The sequence below is a fragment of the Amphiura filiformis genome, chromosome 10 (genome assembly GCF_039555335.1).
Source record: "Amphiura filiformis chromosome 10, Afil_fr2py, whole genome shotgun sequence".
Classification (NCBI taxonomy): Eukaryota; Metazoa; Echinodermata; class Ophiuroidea; order Amphilepidida; family Amphiuridae; genus Amphiura; species Amphiura filiformis.
In genome coordinates this window covers 2,788,142-2,809,234 of record NC_092637.1, presented here as the reverse complement: position 1 = coordinate 2,809,234, position 21,093 = coordinate 2,788,142, and the positions used below count along the sequence as shown (strand labels likewise).

The 21,093-nt window shown below is 38.3% G+C and overlaps 1 protein-coding gene and 1 non-coding gene across 2 annotated transcripts in view; both read left to right on the top strand.

The window, feature by feature from the left end:
* The window catches only part of LOC140163215 (GLIPR1-like protein 1), a 41,977-nt gene extending 23,799 nt beyond the window's left edge, over positions 1–18,178 (top strand). The window contains exons 5-8 of the mRNA XM_072186612.1: positions 4,462–4,586; positions 5,345–5,436; positions 16,466–16,495; positions 18,078–18,178. Of these exons, the coding sequence (XP_072042713.1) occupies positions 4,462–4,586; positions 5,345–5,436; positions 16,466–16,495; positions 18,078–18,178 (348 nt within the window). The remainder of the gene's footprint in view (positions 1–4,461; positions 4,587–5,344; positions 5,437–16,465; positions 16,496–18,077) is intronic.
* Positions 17,792–17,865, top strand: Trnat-ggu (transfer RNA threonine (anticodon GGU)). The gene has a single exon. It is a non-coding gene; the product is annotated as a tRNA-Thr (tRNA).
* Positions 18,179–21,093: the final 2,915 nt, after the last annotated feature.

The window sequence follows — 21,093 nt, the reverse complement described above, 5'->3', positions numbered from 1 at the left end:
ATCCTGGCTACGAGCCTGTGCAGGGTCGCAGTGTCGCCCTTCCCTCGTATCAATGTACATCTCCCTATTTCGCTTCTTCCTCGCTTCTTCCTCCTCCCCATTCCAAATCAGTCCCCCTCTCCCTCCCCGGTCCCTTCTCTCTTTTCTCGTGTTCTTCTCTTTTCGTCTCAACCTCTCCACTCTTTCTCCCTTATTCCCTCTCACTCTCACTTGTTCTGTTTGTCAGTCTCATGTATCTCCCCTCACCCATTTTGCGAAATTTATCAGTATGATCAATGACTGACAAAAATCAGTTCAGCCATAACTGGGTCCCCGCTGACTATATCTCACCAGAAATGTGAAATGATGCATCCTTGGCGGAAATATTAAACTGCATTCCATCACCCGTGTTACACGTAGACAAAAGAATGATGAAAGTTTACAACACAGTACAACATAACATTAAAATTAATCCACCCAATTGGTCAGTCACAACACCAGTTTAGTTTTGCCGGGGACCCAGTAATGGCCGAATGAATTATTTATTTTATTTATTTTATTTATTTATTTATTATGCTTCATCACTGGCTCATATACAATTACAAAGACAAATATATGATATATAAATATTGCACATACTAATCAAGACAAAGTAAATAGAATAAAGTAAATGCCAGCGAACATCCCACCTTTCTATTTTTGAAAATAATTTATGGGGAAAAAAACCCCAAAAAACCCATCACATCCCCATCCCAAATTAAATAAGCCTGCAATTCGAGCATCTGCAATAAGAGCTCCAAGAGCATGTATTCATAGAACAAAGATTTTGAGAAAAATGAGAATTCAAAAATTCAACCACCCCCGGATTTGAAGGAAGAAAAGGAACCGGCTGTCCTTGTAGACAAGGGCAGCCTATTCCAAAGCTGCACAATGCGATTAAAATAAAAAGTCATGTGCGCTTTAGACTATGCCATAGTTTATTTTTGATAAATAAAAGCATGTTATTAATGTTAATCATGATTAAAGCATTCAGTTGAACTCGAAATTATACTGATATTTATTACATCAAAATATATACTAGTATAAAATTATTATGAAAAAGTTTATATAATTATATTAGTGACAGTATAAGTAAAGTGTACGTAGGCTTATATTATTAAATGCAACATATCATAATATCATAATTGTATTGGCACTTCACTGAACAATTCTGATTTTAAAATCTGCCAGTTTATAAATCGCGAAATTCCAGGTTAAAAATAGACTATGGATTTTAAACGGGATTTTGAGCGGGCAAAGTCCTGATACTCACACTGTCAATCACACTTGTTTATCAATCAAATTTAACCGCAAGCAAATACAATACGCGCTTGCACTTAGTGACGCGTTCATGCAATTACACAACACAATGGCGGCAGACTTGTGTACCATGTAGTTATTAATGGTAATGACAGGTGGTGTATGACGTGCATTCCCTAAATTCAGTAAATTTTCATCGTCAACCGTGTAATTGAATGGGATTATTTTGAAATTTTAAAACGCTTGAAATATCACAAACAAATAGGCCTATGTTGATAAATAATATAAATACAAGCTAAAACCGTTGGGGTTCGATAATGAACCCCACAAAACTAACCGAGTATATGGAAAATGCCATACGGCCGGGTGATTTCACGAGTTGCCGGCTCGATCATGTCATCCGCCGCCTGGGTAATGATAGGTACCCGGAGGATTTAAACCATAACGAGATCTGGGCGACCAATCACAAGCCAGGTCCATTTAAAGATTCATTACATCATGACCAATTTTAGTAGGCCAGATTGCCGACAATCTCATCCATAGAAGCTCATAGACAGCCGTGTTAAGCATGAAAACCGCAATCCAATGTCAGTAGTCCACTTGGGGAGCTAACAAACAGAGGTTGTAGGGTGACTGAAAAGATCAGATGTGAAAATCTATCAATTGTGCACACATTAATTAAATCAGAGTTTTAAGCTCAAATACAATACCCAGAGTATATGCAAGTGGGCAAGTGGACTACGGGGTAGTCTATGTGCGCTTCGGTTTTGCAACGTTGAATTTTAAGTTTAAATGGATCGGAAGATAATCTAGTGGTGGGATGGTCCTGCCTATTCCCTTGACTGAATTTAACATAATTATTGATATTAATATCATAGTGACCCTCCCTACATCTGTAAAAAACAAGAGATCACTTTTGTCTCTCCTGAGAGTAAGGGGAAGTAAGCCAAATTGGTAAGCCTCTCCTTATAATCCTGATCAGGATAATGTAAAATGAATTTGGTAGCTCGTCTTTGGACACCTTCCAACATGTTAATGTTGTGTTTGGATGTACCGCTCCAAAGACAGCTACCATACTCAAGATCACTCCTGATCAGGGAACTATAAAGAGTTCTAGTAATTTTGACTGGGGCATTGAACCCTACTGTACGCATGATCATGCCCATCTTACGATTGCATTTTTTGACAACTCTATTAAAGCCATATTATAACATTATCATACAAAATAGATTAGCATTTCTTTGCCATACAATGTTTTTACTGTCATATATATCCCCTTTTATTTTTGAGCCGAACAACTACGGCAAAGCAAAGAAAATTGGAATTTACTATCAGCGCGTATGTCGCCAATACGTACGTACCACTCCTTCGCTCATGTTATGGTACGACCCTTTGTTGTGTAGATCACCGTCCCGCACGCCGTCTACGTACTGTGTGTTATGAACATCGTGTATGCGTTCGACTAATAATTCCATCGTAATAATAAGACGCCGGTTCAGGCGCTTTATTCAAAATCTCGGATTTTGACAAAACTACAGCACCTAGAGTCTTGATTTTTGCAGGGTATATTGGTTTAATAAAGTACAATATAATCCTGTAAAAAAATCAGTGAGGGCGTCCTCAACAGCAAATGTTATAATATGGCTTATTATATTGGTTTGAGTGAGGAATACTACGGGAACCAGCGCCTTTTGTTAGAAGTCACACATTGAATGGAACAGTTCATATTTCACCGAATGGAAATATTCTTTTCATTGAACGAATAAAAACATTAAATATTTGTTTCATATAACTCATAAGTTCCCTTGCTTCCACTTAATTTTATAATTCACCAGGAAAACAAAATAAATTAAAAGTAAGTGCATAATTTATTTTTCAAGCAACACCCGCACCTATAATTGGCGACTCGAGGAGGAAAACTTCGCGGGTCTGTCAGCGTTGATACGGTAAAGAGCTCCATCTCTGTGCAATGGAAAAATAAATATTGCACTGACGCGGAGTTCAATAGTCTTTTGCAGCTGGGCGCTAAAATAGCAAAATAATCAACAGTAGTTGGCCAAATGACAAAAAACTTTGTATGAGTTATATAAATGATATTACAGTAGGAATTCCAATTGAATGAGCGCAGCCTGACATAACGTTTGGAACAAGGCCAATTTACACTGATTTCAATGGGGCTAATTAGGTATTCATGTGGCCATATCTCGGGCCCTCATGGTCCGATTCCCACCAAATTTGGACTGTGGATGTTTTTCATCATGCTCCACCGATACATGGTATTCAAAACGCTGAAATGCAAAAAAGTTTTCTATGACGTCATCACTTCGGTACTCTTTATGTAACGGTACATTGATAAGCCCTACATCCGGGCCTACATCATGTCATGATATGATATCATAGGTGTACATTGCACAAAATATCAGCTTGATAATACTTTCATGTTATAAAGTAAACTTTTAGGATGTAAGGGACATATTCGCACCCCCCATGTAACTGTATGGTCACTCACATGACTAATTGTACCCCATAGAGCTGTTTCTGATCTCTACTTGTAAATTATCAAACTTAAACAGTACAATTTTATTGTGCCCATTATATCATTAAACTGTGATTTTCTGTATAGAATACTGTAAAAAGCCTGCCGAATTCGGCAACCTTGCACTTCAAATCTTCAGAGGGTATGTACAGGGGGGTTAGACCCCCCAAATTTTTTTAAAAGAGGTGTTTTCTCTTTCAGGGTGACCATCTCCATATTTTAAGGGGTCCTCAGAAAAAAATTGAATTATCACCTCGCCCTAATAATAGGGCAATTATAAATTAATGTCGGTAACATTCCCATAGTGGTCTAATGCTGATCGGCAAAGATAGAAAGTCCCGTTTATTTGATAGCTCATTATTTCGGCGCAAAATGGACCAAACATTTTCTGAAAGTTGTTCCAAATATTATTTAATATTTTTGGCAAAGAATAACAAAATTTTATTTTAATTGCTTAATTTCATGCATGATTTTGTCATTTTCAATTAAAAACAAACCATTTGTTTTTACTTCATACGGGGCAGGTGACCTAGTAAGCCGGATAGTTTTATAATTAAAAAAAAAGAAGATGAAAAAAAAAAGGAAATACATTGAGCATGTTGAGCTATTACAATCTTAATAAAAAGTAATCCGATTCCTTTATAAAGATGGTGTGGTCGCCGACAACCCATGTTGGATGTGGTATAGCGTTTTGCCCTGCAATTTATCAAGCAAGCAACGGTGCAACTCTAGATCGCAATGTATGGTTCGCGGCTTGTAATTATACACCACGGTAAGTATATATGTACAGTGCGTAAAATAATTAAGGTACCAGTTATGTTCCCCCCTGTATATCTTAAACAAAGACAAATATGGCATTCATAATTAGAATCAACAGCCAATAGCTGCATCTTTTACCTCGATTTGAAGACTTCGTGTGTTGAAATCGTCTAAGCAATAAAGAAGATAACGATATAGACTGGCCCCAGTCTCGGTTCGGTTCCATCTCTGGATAATGTAACAATAAATAATTACATAATGCCCTATGAAAAAAATGCCAAAGTCCTGTAACCCCCCCCCATTAGTTTTCTCAATGCCAAAAACCCATTCCTCTTCATCCACAAATCGACGCCACTGATTACACATACAGTCAACCATGCAGCAATATAGAAACATACTCGTTTTATTAGTCAACGGGAAAGTCCAGTGAGGGTTAATGTTATATAGTCTGCAGTATCAGTCATTATCCATGGACCCGAGGGAGGGTCTATAACGATCCAAAATCCCAAGTAAGATACAAATTCAAAAGTTGCTCCATTGCCTGCTCTATATATTGATTTATACACAAAGCGTTGTCGAATAAGACAGATAAAAGAACTAGCGCCGTGCTTTCCATTGATTAGCACGTCAAAAGTAGCGACGTGATTTCATTGATTAGAACACAGTGCTACTTTTGATTTCGTTTCTTTTGTAGGTTTCAAATCAACGTTTAAGTGAAATTTAAATTTTACACATTATTATGTGATTTAATTGTCATTGAACAACATTTAGGGGAAATGTATACTCGGCAAGACCATACTATAAGGGAACAATCTGTTCATTGTGTAAGCCTGAAACGAGTTGGTGCTTTGAAAACAAATGCAGTAAGTATATTTCAATAAAAAACAGCTGTCAATCGGTCGAATTCATTGTCGATATCATCTGGCTAATCGGGCTAATTCCAGAACTTATAAGCTCGCTGGCTACCCTGAGATTGAGGGATTTGGTAAACAGAAGAAAATAATCCGTTTTTATAAGCAATCAAATTGTTTATTAATTATAAATGATGATTTCAAGTGAAGTGATTTCGATCGTTAATGAGTTCGATCGGCTCAATGTGTTATGAACACCCTGTAGATTCTCGCGCGCTACGAGACATTTCAGCTATACATAAGTTCGACTAATATTTCAATTGTATGAATTAAATATCTTTACCGAGATTTTATTAAAAGTCATCAATTTTGTCACAAAAAAAGTACCTAAAGTGTACAGTTATTGCAAGTTATTAGTTAATTACGGCATTGCATCGGTGTAAAAACATTAATTTTAAAATAAAATTGAAAGCTTCCTTCTCAGAAAATGCTATAATATTGTTTGAATCAGTATTAAAAAACCCGATGTTTATTTTTTGTCACAAAGTATTACTTATGATAATAGGAGCCCAGACGATTTATTCAGCTGAGAAGAGACAAACGGTTTGATGGCCTGGTTATGTTAGTATAGGCCCAAGATTCAATATTCCATATTGGTGCCGGGTCACAGCCTGTACGGGCAGCCTGGGGTCACAAAATAGGGGCCAAAATTGCATTTATTCAGCTCAAGAAAGACATGGACAGAACTTGTTGGATATCACTCCCAGGATGATACTTATCATGCCTATAGCAATGACAGCAATTTTGGCCAGACAGTAGCCCCAAAGGGGCCCACCCATATGGTGTTATTCAGCTAAAGAGAGACAAGGACGAATCTTTTTGCATTGGAACTATTACACTTTGGGGTACACAAAAATACAAATGACAGCAACTTTTTTCCTGTACGGGGGCCCAGACAGTAGCCTCAAAGGGCCCGATGCCCCATAACAGGTTATTCTCTGAAGGAAAAAATGGATGAATCTGTTTGCATTGTAACTATTACACATTGTGGTGCACAAAAATGCCAGTGACAGCAACTTTTTTTCTGTTCGGGGGCCCAGACAGTAGCCTCAAAGGGCCCAATGTCCAATAACTGATTTATTCAGCTAAAGAGAGACATGGTTGAATCTTTTTGCATTGGAACTATTACCCATTGGGGTTTACAAAAATACAATGACAGCAACTTTTTGCTGTATAGGGGCCCAGACAGTAGCCTGAAAGAGTCCGATGCCCTATAACTGGTTATTCAGCTAAAGGAAGACATGCATAAATATTTTTGCATTGGAACTATTACACATTGGGGTACACAAAAATACCAATGACAGCAATTTTTTCCTGTGCGGGGGCCCAGACAGTAGCCTCAAAGGGCCCAATGTCCCATAACTGATTTTTCCAATTTTGTTATCTTCCAAGAGAGAACTACACCAGGAGTGCTTATCTTAATAAGGGTGAAATTAGACTCCGAAGATGACCGCGCTGGTGATCTACCAATGAACTACCCATTCAGCTGAAGAGACACGTGGATAAATCTTTTGAATTGTAACTATTACCCATTGGGTATACAAAAATACCAATGACACCAACTTTTTCCTGTACGGGGTCCAGACGGTAGCCTCAATGGGCCCAATATCCCATAACTGGTTATTCAGCTGAAGAGACATATGGATGGATCTTGTTGAATTGGAACTATTGTACATTGGGGTCTACAAAAATACCAAGGATAGCAACTTTTTCCTGTACGGGGCCCAGACAGTAGCCTCAAAGGGTTTGATGTCCCAAACCGGTTATTCAGCCAAATAGACACATGGATGGATCTTTTGAATTGGAACTATTGCATATTGACAAGTTATGGGACATCGGGCCCTATGTGGCTACTGTCTGGGTCCCCGAATAGGAAAAAGTTGCTGTCATTGGTATATTTGTAAACCCCAATATGCAATAGTTCCAATTCAAAAAGATCTGTGTGTCTCTTTGGCTGAAAAACATTTTTAATGGTTTTTAAATACTAAAGTGAACAATAGCCCATGAAGAGTGACACATTTCAAGGCACTCGATTATAAAGGCACTATATAAAAGAAAACCACATTTGCCAATCAGTGGTTCACCGTAGCTTAGGAACAACAAGTGTGAAGGGTAAAGCATCAGACATGTGAAATAAGATCCTTATGCTGCTCTTGAAGGATGGTCCCAGCAAACACAAAAACGTTTTTAAAACGTTTTAATTAAGTTATATTTTGGGTTTTGGTTCAGGTAAAAACGTTTTAATAACATTAAAATGTCGGGTTATATAAAGGTCATGAAATCGTTTTAAAACGTTTTGTATAAAAACACACTACAACAATATTTTTAAAATGTTTTCGAAATGTCATTGTAAACTATTTTTGCAAACATTTTTGGACATATATTTTGTCAACACTTAAATAACATTATGTTAAAATATTTGCACCCAGCAAAAACAGAAATGTTCTTAAAATGGTTTTTCAAAACGTTTTAATAACATTTAAATGTCGGGTTATATAAAGGTCGTGAAAACATTTTAAAAACGTTATTGTAAATATTTTGGGAAAACATTTTTGCAAAATATTTTTCAACCCCAAAATAACATTCTGTTTAGAATGATTTTTACCAAGTTTTCAAAAACGTTTTTGGAATGTTATTAAAACGTTTTTATACCCTTTATATAACCCAACATTTAAATGTTTTCTGTAAAAACATTTGTGTTTGCTGTGCAGTAAATTACCAAAAATGTTATTTAATGTTATGAAAACGTTTTATACCATTAATGTACCCTTTATATAACCCGACATTTAAACGTTTTCTGACAACCTTTTATAATCTTTTGCGAATGATGTCGAAAACGTTTTGTGTTTGCTGGGGTGCTCCGTTGTCAGATATGTCTCCGACTACCCCATCTGGTAGGCTATTCCAAAACGTGAACTGAAGTGTGGATGAAGGTCCTGCCAGTAGGTATGGTTCTAGAAACTGGTACTGTGAGAGCATGGCAAGGTATGGACAGGCTTGAGCGGGTATCCCTTCTGTCTACAAATGACTTTTGTAGCTGTGCCTTCAGATCTGGTGGGAACAAGCTGGACTTAGCTGGTGTGCATTTTATAAAGGACTGTTGTTGCAGCCACTTGACGTTTTTGATGGAGAGATGTGATGTTCAGCTCTGCACTTGCTTCCTCTTCGCTCACGCTTATGATTCGAAGGTCCTTCCTCTCTGGATAGAGTCTAGTAAGTGGGTGTGCTGACACTCATCTTAGTGAGGCATATTCCATCACACTGCAAACTTTAGCCTTGTAAACAGTTGCTCTGCCTCTGAAGCCCCTCTGACATCAAGTTTATTTGTAACTCTCCTCAGAGCGCCCAACTTCTGTCCTGCTCTGTATGAGACGTTAGAATTGTGCTTTGTCCAGGTCAGCTTGCTGTCGACTGTGACTCCCAGGATCTCCAGCTCCTCCTTCTCACCCAGTCACTCAGTGTGGTGGTACCAAACAGAATATTTATCTTGGTTGGATTCCTCTTTCTTGATATTGCCATTGCCTTACGTTTCGATGTCTCGAAGGTCACCATTCGTCTGTCATACCTATCTGCCCAGATCCTCATTTACTCCTGGTCTCTGTTTAAGCTAGCCGGGCTGTCTCTAGATGTAACCTCACAAAACAAGGTGGAATCATCTGCGTAGATGTAGAATAGGGTTTCACACTCATCACCCAGGTCATCAACGAAGACAGAGAATAAAAGTGGGTTCAATATTGACCCCTAATGGAGGATGACCAGATACAGACAACTTTGATGGAATGATCTGTCAGGTAGCTACTAATCCAGATGAGCAGCTTGCCGGATACTCCTTTTACCATGATCAAAGTCCATTATGACGGACATTATTGAATGCTCCTTTGATATCCAGGGCAGATATCTGGGTCAGAATGGTAAAGATATCAGTTATATTGTGGTATGGCCTAAATCCAAACTGTCTATCTGATATCAGTTGGTTTCAAGGAGGTAATTCTGAAGTTGGTTCTGTACAACAGCCTCCTTGCTCTTGCTGATGATGCAGAGCAGAGGTACATAGATGAATTAGACTTCGCATCTCTTGTTAATATGGATGAAAATGCAGTCTTCCATTGGCTTGGAAAAACTCCCTTGGAAGCAAAGCTCAAACAGCAGACTGAGTGGTCTTGCCAGTTATGCGCTGTATTCCTTCAGGACGCTTGCAATGATTTCATCAGGACCAGTAGCTTTATCTTTTCCTTTGCGCATGTTGCTGAAGCTGAACTTCAGGAGCAGATTTTTCTGTGCGGGGAAGCTAACATTTTATAGCGGCAAAGGTCTGGCAAAATGTTTCAGCTCTTACTTTTGATGTAGTGTAGACTTGACGCCCATTCTGCAGCACTGGTATATCAACTCTGATGGGAATACCAGACAGGGTGTTAGAATTTATGGGCTATCGGGCCCTTTGAGGCTACTGTCTGGGCTCCCGTACAGGAAATTAGTTGATGGCATTGGTATTTTCCAAACCCCAATGAGTAATAGTTCCATTGCAAAAGATTCACCCATGTGTTTCTTCAGCTGAATAAACCAGTTATGGGACATCGGGCCCTTTGAGGCTACTTTCTGAGCTCCCGTACAGGAAGAAGTTGCTGGCATTGGTATTTTTACAAACCCAAATGGGTAATACTTCCATTACAAAAAGATTCATCCATGTGTTTCTTCAGCTGAATAACCAGTTACGCGACATGTCTGGGTCCATGTACAGGAAAAAGTGTGTAAACCCTAATCATGCTAATTATGGGTAATAGTTCTATTCCAAAAAGATTCATCCATGTGTCCATGTATCCATGTTCAAAAAGATCCACTCACGTGTCTATTTTTCTTCAGCTGAATAACAAGTTATGGGACATTGGGCCCTTTGAGGCTATTGTCTGGGCCCATGTACAGGAAAAGGTTGCTGTCATTGGTATGTTGTTGACCCCCCATGTGCAAAAGTTCCAATTCAAAAAGATCCAGCCACGTGTCTATTCAGCTGAATAGTGTAGTCAAAAATCTCAATTCCGTGACCATTCTCTGGCTAGTAAGGTTTGACGATCGACTTCTGTGGTCTATTTAGAAAAAAAATTAGCCCCATGTCCCTCGCGAAAATCCCGGCATTTTTCGTTAGAGGCCAAAATACAAAATGGCCGCCGCCACCATTTTGGCAAATTAAGTTTTGAACCAGAGCACCTATAATCATGTAGAAAGACACTTTTTCGGGTATGTCGAGCACAAGGATTCCGATTCTGATATTAGTTTCACATTACGGCATCATTTTCACCCAGAAATCCAAGATGGTGGCCGGCACCATCTTGAAAAATTTAGTTTTGAACCACAGGACCTAAAATCGTGTACAAAGACACTTTTTTTTATAAATCGACCACAAGGATTTCAAATCTGACATTACTTTAACATTACGACCTCATTTTTACCCAGAAATCCAAGATGGCGGTACCTAAAATCGTGTACAAAGACACTTTTTCGGGAAAGTCGACCCCAAGAAATCCGAATCTGACATTAATTGGACGTTATAACATATTTTTTGCCCAGAAATCCAAGATGGCCCCAATTTGGTAGAGCGTAAAAGTAATTTTTGAGAGGGAGCACCTAGGATCATGAATTAACTCCCTTTTTTTGGCTAATTATGAAATAGTAATGTATATGGAAGCATTAGGTATATCATTTCAGCTTTATCTGGGGTTAACGTCCCTTATCTGGGGTTTAGATTGCTCTATCTGCGGTTTACGTCCCTTATCTATGGATAAGGCACACTAACTGGGGTTTAGATGCCTTATCTGGGGTTTACGCTCCTTATCTGATGGAAGGCGCCTTATTTGGGGGTGATTTATCTGGGCGTACGTCTCTTAGCTGGGGTTAAAGCCCCTTATATGGGGTTTAGATGCCTTCTCTGGGGTTTAGACTGTGTTATCCTAGGTTTACGTCCCTCATCTGAAGTTAAGGCGCCTTATCTGGGGTTTAGATGCATTATCTGGGGTTTACGTTCCTTATCTGGGGTTAAAGTGCCTTATCTGGGGTTTAGACTGCCTTATTTGGGGTTTACTTCTCTTATCTTAGGTTTATGTTCCTTATTTAGGGTTAAGGCGCCTTATTTGGGGTTGGGACTGCTTTATCTGAGGTTCCTTATCTAGGGTCACGCGCTTATCTGGGGTTTAGACTGCCATATCTGATTTTACGTCTCTTATCTGGGGTTAAGGCGCCTTACCTTGGGTTTAGATGCCTTATCTGAGGTTTACGACCCTTATCTGGGGTTTACGACCCTTATTTGGGGTTTAGACTGCTTTATCTGGGGTCTTCGTGCCTTATTTGGGGTTACGGCTCATTATCTGGGGTTTAGATGCCTTATCTGGGTTTAGACTGCGATATGCTAAGGTTAAGGCATCTTAGCCACAGGTAAGGAACGTAAACCCCGGATAAGGCCGTCTAAACCACAGTTAAGGCGCCTTATCCCTAGATAAATGATGTAAACCCAATATAAGGCAGTTTAAGTAGTAGATAAAGGGTGAAAACAGACCATTATCAGAAATAATGGGCGTGTTGTTCATGACTGGTGAGATGTTGAGTTGGTTTGAGGTTGAGACCCCGATAGGGGTCGAAACCTCAAACCAACTATCATTGAGCATGAGCCAGTCATGAACAACACGCCCATTATTTCTGGTAATGGTCTGTTTTGAACCGTTTATCTTACATATACGGCGAGCAAAATTAAAGTGTTTGCATCAAAATATGTATATATAATTGTTTAAAAATAAGTTTAATGCCAAACTTTAGTTTCTTGAATTAAAAACACTAACACCTCAGACACCAGCATTATCAAATCAATAATAGTTATTGATCTCAATTTACATCTGTATTTGAAGTGGTTTGGTAGGTTATTAATCCGCTGGAGTGTATTCACCCTGTGACCATTGATATTCAAATGATTAATGAATAATGCAAAGAGTTGTCAACGTTTGGTCTACAATCTGTTTTAACACCATGAAATTTGTATCTTAGAAAAATGTGAGTAACCAGATATTTGAAACACCTAGTAACGCTGTGTCCAATGGTGCTCCCCATTATGGGTAGGTCACAGTAAGGCTTTGCACCCCCAGCCTTTTGACTCGTAATGAGTACCGCAAGTTAGTTGCGAAGCTCCACTGGTCGGGTAGTATCCCGGGGGTTCTTGCCTAGTAGCTAATTAGCATGGACCGTTGAGCGTTTTTGGGTTGGGCAAGAATAAAGACAGATTTCCTTCTAGAAACTAATGGCAAGTTTATATACATGTACTGAGTATACATTCAACGAAACGGTTACTTTTTATTTATGAGTATTACCTCGTTATGCTAATTAAATTTTAATTTGCATAAATTTAATATGTTTATTAATTGAGCACCAGTGGTGATATATAAAATATTACTGTTAATGTTATACGGACTGCAGTAGCCCTCTATAATTTTCTCTTGCCATGTACCGTAACATTTGCATTTAAATCGAGCTGTAAATGCATTTGTTTCGTAAGTCTACCTGAGACTAGTAACTAACTCAGATTATACATGTATGTTGTGATTCTTTCCATAGTGTTTCTAGAATGTCCATTGTATTCCTTTTGTTTAGCTCGCAGCCCGAGACCGTTATCTTGAGCTATTGTGTTGATAATGGTCTCTGGGCAGCTAGCCACCTCCATTACTCTAGGTAATGGTTGGGGCAGCGAACCTTAAACAAAAGAAATACAATGGATAATCTGTGAATAGAAAAGGGCTAGACGTATATCCCCAGATAAGGGATATAAACCCCAGGTAAGGCGGAAATGACACACTTATGCTTCTGCTCCCACTCAAAAATTACATTTACGCCCTACCAAATGGGGGCCATCTTGGATTTCTGGGCAAAAAGCCTTCGACTCCATCAGTAGGTCCGTCATGTTTTCAGTGCTGCGGCATTATGGAATACCAAAGGTTGTGGTAAATGCCATCCAGGTGCTCTACAAGGACTCCAATAGTACCGTTATGGTAGTATCTCAGAGCCTTTCTGAAGTGCTTCAGGGTGATGTGTTAGCACCATTCCTGTTCAGTATCCTGCTAGAGTACCTTCTGAAGAAATCAACTTCTGGAATTGACGCTGGAGTTGTTACCTACCCACGTCGGTCAAGCAGGTATCCTGCTAGGATGCTGAATGACCTGGATTTTGCTGATGATATTGCCCTGTTGGAATCTACCACAGCCCGGGCCCAGTTGCAGCTTACTAGGACTGCAACTGCAGCAGCAGATCTAGGCCTTGTCATCAGCGCACCTAAGACAGAATATATGACTGCAAACTGTAACGCCCAACCAGCACTTGAAGGTCTATGGTAGTACCATCAACCATGTCACAGACTTTAAGTACTTGGGTTCCAAGATGTGCTCTAGTGCTGGAGACCTAAAAAGAAGAAAAGCACTAGCCTGGGCAGCATTTTGGAAACGGGAACGCCTTTGGAGAAGCCCATCCCTGCCAATCGAAACAAAAATCAAGCTGTTTGAGACAACCTGTGTTACTGTCTTTCTGTACGGGGGCTAAGAGTCATGTTAAACACCAAGCGTGTGGATCGGATTCCAAATGAAACCATCTAGAATCTGACCAACACCACTCCACTGGTTGACAGAGTCAAGATTCATCAACTCAAATTTCTCGGCCATATACTGCGTCTTGAAGACGACGAGCCTGTGAAAGAATATGCCCTTTATATTCCACCACATGGGAAGAGGAAACCGGGACGCCGCGCACACTGTACTTACAGTATGTCCAGCACCTCCTGGGAGATACTGAAGGGATGTTGCAGCCAAACAAAATTGTTTCGCTTGCCCAAGATCGCAATAGTTGGAGAAAGCTTGTAGTCGTTTGCTCCGCAGCCGACTGATGATGATGAACGTCCAATTAATGTCAGATTCGCATTTCTTGGGGTCGACTTACCCGAAAAAGTGTCTTTGTACACGATATTAGGTACTCTGGTTCAAAACTTATTTTTTTCAAGATGGCGCCGGCGGCCGCCATCTTGGATTTCTGGGTAAAAATGAGGTTGTAATGTCAGATTTGAATTCCTTGTGGTCGATGTATCCAAAAAAAAGTGTCTTTGTACACGATTTTAGGTCATCTGGTTCAATACTAAATTTTTCAAGATGGTGCCGGCCACCATCTTGGATTTCTGGGTGAAAATGATGCCAAAATGTCAAACTAATGTCAGAATCAGAATCATTGTGCTCGACATAACCGAAAAATTGTCTTTCTACATGATTATAGGTGCTCTGGTTCAAAACACAATTTTTCAAAATGGTGGCGGCGGCCATTTTGTATTTTGGCCTCTAGCGAAAAATGCCGGGATTTTCGCGAGGGACATGGGGGCTAATTTTTTTCTAAATAGTCCATAGAAGTCAAATCAATCGTCAAACCTTACTAGCCAGAGAATGGTCACGGAATTGAGATTTTTGACTATACTAGAATAACAAGTTATGGGATATCGGGCCCCTCGGGCGACTGTATGTGGCCCCGTACAGGAAAAAGCTGCTGTCCTTTGTATTTTTGTAATCTCCAATGGGTAATAGTATAGTTCAAATTCAAAAAGATTCATCCATGTGTCTTTTCAGCTGAATAACCAGTTATGGGGCATCGGGCCCTTTGAAGCTACTGTCTGGGCACCCGTACAGGAAAAAGTTGCTGTCATGTAGTGTCATTAGTATTTTTGTAATCCCCAATGGGTAATAGTTGCAATGCAAAAAGATTCATCAATTTCTTCCTTCAGCTGAATAACCTGTTATAGGGCATCGGACCCTTTGAGGCTACTGTCTAGACCCCCGTACAGGAAAAAGTTGCTGTCATTGGTATTTTTGTGTATCCCAATGTGTAATAGTTCCAATGCCAAAAGATTTATCCATGTGTACCTTCAGCTGAATAACCTGTTATGGGGCATCGGGCCCTTTGAGGCTACTGTCTGGGCCCCCGTACAGGAAAAAGTTGCTGTCATTGGTATTTTTGTAAACCCCAATGGGTAATAGTTCCAATGCAAAAAGATTCATCCATGTCTCTCTTCAGCTGAATAACACCATATGGGCGGGCCCCTTTGGGGCTACTGTCTGGGCCCCCGTACAGGCCAAAATTGCTGTCATTGCTATAGTCATGATAAGTATCCTCCTGGGAGTGATATCCAACAAGTTTTGTCCATGTCTCTCTTGAGCTGAATAAATGTATTTTTTGGCCCCCCTATTTTGTGACCCCAGGCTGCCCGTACAGGTTTTACCCAGCAGCAATATGGAATATTGAATCTTGGGCCTATACTAACATAACCAGGCCATCAAACCTTTTTTCTCTTCTCAGCTGAATAAATCGTCTGGGCTCCTATTCTATAAGGATAATTAACGGAGGGCACTAGAAGTATCACTAGAAAATTCGTTAAAGTGCACTACAATCGTGTAAAAATTATAATTTTAAAATTAATATTCAATGACGTTTAAACACATTGAACCATTCAATTATTGCAGGCCTTGCCGTCTAGATTTGAAAGGCGAGTGGTTAATCACTCGCTACCTTGATGCTAGGCGAGTGGTCGAATTTTCTAAATACCTATTATTTAAGTATAATCTAGTAGAGCTTTGGTCTTTAAACGGTATTCATGAACTTATGTTGAAATGCGAGTTTCTCCGCTTTAAGAGGGCACATAATCGGTTAAATGCTGAATTGGCTGGTTCAATTGCTGATTTTATGAGATTCTCAGCGAGTGATATTTTGTGTCTATGGCGAGTGGAAAATCGCTCGCTAGAAATCGACTTTGGGTGAGCGGTGGCGAGCGAGAGCGATCGCTCGCCTCAAACGGCAAGGCCTGTTATTGTCATCCTAAGTCTTCAATGGAGCAAACTGAGGGAAACATAATATTGGTAGCATTGTAATATTGAACGTGTTCCAGCAAATAATAACATTTTATTTTACTTTGTGAACATTTCAGGAGATTGTAAGAAAGACGGTATCACATGCGGTAAGAATATACTTAATTCTTATTTTAAATAAATTACCTACTTTTTACAGTGTTTGTTTGAAATTATAGTATGGTGAATAGTAAAGAGAGTCGGCAAAAACAAGAAATTATGAGATTATGAGAGGAACTAATTAGATTGTAAATACCTTATTACGCTATTTTTGAATTCAGTTACCTGTTTAAATTCTTTAATTTCACTTAGCAAACTATTCCATAGCCTATAGGACCAAGTGTTAGAACATCAGTCATTTTATGGATATCAGTACGAGAATTCTCTTTCTTTCTGGTATTATAATTGTGAATAGACTTCATGTTTGTGAACAAATTGTCAAATGAACTTGGTAATAAAGTGATATGATATTTATACATAAATATACCCAGTTCTTTATTAAATAATTGGCATATATTAATTAAGTAAATTTTACTTTTCGAACAGTGGTTTGGTGTGGCAAAGATACGAACTATTTGTGATAATTCTAAGTTTCTAGCTGCTCTTGATTGACAATTCTGTTTAAATTATAATTATTAGCAGAACCACATAATAGTATACTATACCATAAGTTAAATATGGTAAGATTAGATACATAATTATGTTAAGATTAGTGTACAATACAACTGATACAGGCTTGTTTTAGGCCCGGGTTTTAGGTAAAAAAAACACCGATATTCATAGAATAAGTCTTACACATCACATGTTGTTAATATGTGACTTCCAAGTAGGATGTCATCAAGTGCAAATCCCAGAAATTTGACATCATACACACGTGAAAGTTTGCATCCATCGATAAATACATTGTGAAGATGAATAAATAAATAAAATAAACTTCAATACATGCATGGACTAAATTTGATATGATATATCTGATCCGGATCCATTCATGTTTTTTCTTTCACCCATTTCGACTAGTTTCGATACGTTTCGATGCATTTCGATGCGTCTTTTACAGACATCCGTTTGGTAATCCCGCAATCTTATAATCTCATCTGTTATGTAAATTAATCATTCATTCATTCATTCATTCATTCATTCATTCATTCATTCATTCATTCATTCATTCATTCATTCATTCATTCATTCAATAATGTGTGTCAAATTTGTACAGGATTTTAAACTTTTTAAAACTTTTTAGTGAGTTAAACAGTCCTAAATGTTAGAAAGTCTGTCCTAAATGTCTCGAATATGATTTCGGAATGATTTCCAAACCTCTTTCTTAAAGCTTCTTGGATGAGAAGATGATAGAGGGCAGGTATTTAACTGAAGGCCTATAGATAATAACATCACTGCTCTTCTCCATCTGACTTATTAGCTCAGTTGGTAGAGCATCGGTCCGGTGATCCGAAGGTCCCAGGTTCAAATCCTGGATAGTCAGTGAAATTTTTTCACTGGCTGTCATTTATGTATGTGTTGACTTTCTCATATTTACCACATAGATTAACCTTTATTTCTCAGTCCTAAATGTTATAGCTTAATTTGATGTATTCAAATACTTTAGGTTAAAAGAGCTTCACACAACCAGTCAAACACGTTTTCTTCTACAGTTTATCTTCCATAAATCAATGCTGTTCTTACTGATTTTTTCAGATTGTCCAATTAAGTGTAATAATTGTGGCACTAAGAATGACAACGACTGCACATGTTCTTGTCAGAAAGGATACCGTGGGGCATATTGTGATGGTAAGTAGGATTAATCCAGGGGCGTAACAAGCGGGGGGACAGGGTGGACGAAGTCCATGGGCCCCAGGGGTTCAGGGACATAAGCAAAAGAGAAAATGCAATAACGCTGATGAAGGAGATTCTAAAAGGCAGGGCCGAATTTGGAGGCCCCAAACTCACCGTGAGGAAGGCATGTGCACACAAGAGGCCAAAATATGGTTGGGGCCTACTATAAGATCGACAGTGTTGGCAGTGGCGTAGCCAGCACTTTTTCAGAGGGGGGTTGGCAAAGGGGGGCAAGACAAATATTTTTGCCATAAAATGTTTTGCCATATTGAAGCTAACCTGGTGAAATATGGTACAGAAAGTGAATAAATTAGCACTTTTTAGGTTAAAATGGCAAAATATAATAATAATAAAATATAATAAATTTGGTCAGAAGCACAAGAAAGTCTTAAAATGTCTGGGCGGTCACCATCGCCCCCACCCCCCTTGGCTACGCCACTGAGTGTTGGCAGAAGCATTGGAGATAAGCGTATTTTGTTCCGATCTTACTAGGACTGTTATGTCCGCTGCAATAATTCTTGCAATACACGTAATGGGGTAGGCTTACTAGTAAACTTGAACTGAGAGCATTAAATAAAAATTGTCACCACGATCAGAGTTTCTATAATTAAATAACTTTAGAATGTTTGTCAATATTATTAATAAAAATCACTTTTTTTGCAGAGGAATGCAAAGATGAAGAAGGCTATAAGTATTGTTACCCCGAATATGCTTGGAACTGTCCGGATCATGCATTTCTTCGTGGACATTGCCCAGCTTTGTGTGATGTTTGCGGTAAGAAAATGTATTATTCTCCTCTATTTTATGCTTGGCAAGCCTGTCATATCAGTACTAATACACTGTGAATCCCTAGCTTTAATACTTTTTGAACACATTTAGGCGTTTAACCAAATTGTTATTATTATCTACATGTACCTTTTCAGAATAAGGTTTCATATTTAGAAACCTATTTCCTTTTGCAAAAAACAAAACAAAACAAAAAGTCTAGAGTGGGGCCTATTAGTGCAGGTCGGGTTACGCCAATATTTTTTAGGCCTTGTGTTTACATTAAATATGTTTACTCCCTATTCCAGAAAAATAAAGCATTAATGTTTTGGAATTTAAAAAAAAAATTATCTTGTTTTTGCCAAATGAAACATAGATCAATCCCAATCCTTTAGTTAGTTCTAACTGACAATAAACTGAATGTTAAGTTTTAATACTTGGACAATTTAAGGGGAAATGGGCCACAAACATGCAACTGCATGTTTTCTGACAATTATTGTATAGTCACAAAATTCTAAGTCTTGGCACAAGTCTGATCATTCAAAATCTTGATCGTAGTAGGCCAAGAGTCACCTCAAAATTTGATATTTTATGATATAATTATTTGATAATTTGCTATGGAAAATATTAGAAAATGTGTTTTCCAAAAGTTTGAATGCATAATTTCAAATTAGTCTTTGTACAAGTATTTGGGCTTGATTGTCACAGCATACGAAAACCACCCTAAAAACACATGTTTTTGGCCCTTATTTCCAAAAATGGACCAACTATTAAAATGGTACTTTCATTGCCAGTTAGAACTAAATAAAGGATTGGGATTTACCTGTGTTTCATTTGGCAAAACATGACAATATCTTTTAATTCAAAAATATTAGTGCTGTATTTTTCTGGAATAGGGATATATCAAACATTAACCCGTATATAATCTATTCTAAACACAACCGAAACAGTGGCGTTTTGCTTGTGTTTAGATTATATACAAGTTGATGTTTTATATATTTAAACGTGTCGCTTAGCTAAACGGTAGCATTTAGAGTATTTAGGACGGATATATGTGTTTAAAAAAGATAAAACAACGAGAACATAAAATAATTGTCGTTTAAACTTGTAAAGATGAGAGTCTTGACACCAATGAAGATTGTTAACTGTGTTACGCAAGGACAAACATGCTTATGGTGTGGAAACTACCCCCCCCCCTTAAACAATTATTATTATTCAAAAAGGGGCTATTGTATTGCAAATCTGAAAAATGCGTTGGAAGCAGAATTTATTTCTGCGCATTTTGACACCTCACTTGATACGATAGCCCAGAAAACAGTAAAACACCGAGGTCCAGATTTGAAAGTTGCACTTACATACAGTTTTTACAATACAAAACACTCTGATATCATTACACAGATTTCCTTCCATTACACTGAATACAAAATCAATACAATTTACTGCAACTTTCAGATCGTGGGCTACGTTGATTTAAATATACGCTGTGACGTCAATATTTAGTCAATTGCTACAAATGAGGTGTCAAAATGTGCAGAAATAAATTCTGCTTCCAACGCATTTTACAGATTTGTAATACAATCAATCGTTTTTGAATAATGGTTATTATTTAAGGGGGGTTAGTTACTTTTTGATATGCTTAGGTGTAGCCATGTTTGTACCTGATATTTTGCCGCCAATTCATTTTGTTGCAGAACCCAGACCTGAAAACGCCCCGCCGTGCGTTGAATGGTAAGTTTATGTGATATCAATAACGACAAATGTGGACATGGATCAAAAATACGTTTAGAGGCAGAACTTATGGTATTTTTTTTAATTTTTTGGAAAAGAGGCAAAAGCCTGAAATTGTGCATGCTTTCATACAATCGCAGTCACAAAGAAAAATCTAAATTGTATTCATAATCTTGAGCAAAAAAAAAACTACCCAGTACGTATAGGGCAGAACATATGGCTTTTTTTTTGGGAAAGAGGCAAAAGCCTGTAATTGTGCATGCTTTCATACAATCGCAGTCACAAAGATAAATCTAAGTATTCATAATATTGAGCCAAAGCTTGACTACCCAGCCTAACAGAATAAAAAATATGACTTACGAAAATGAATACGGATACGGAAACA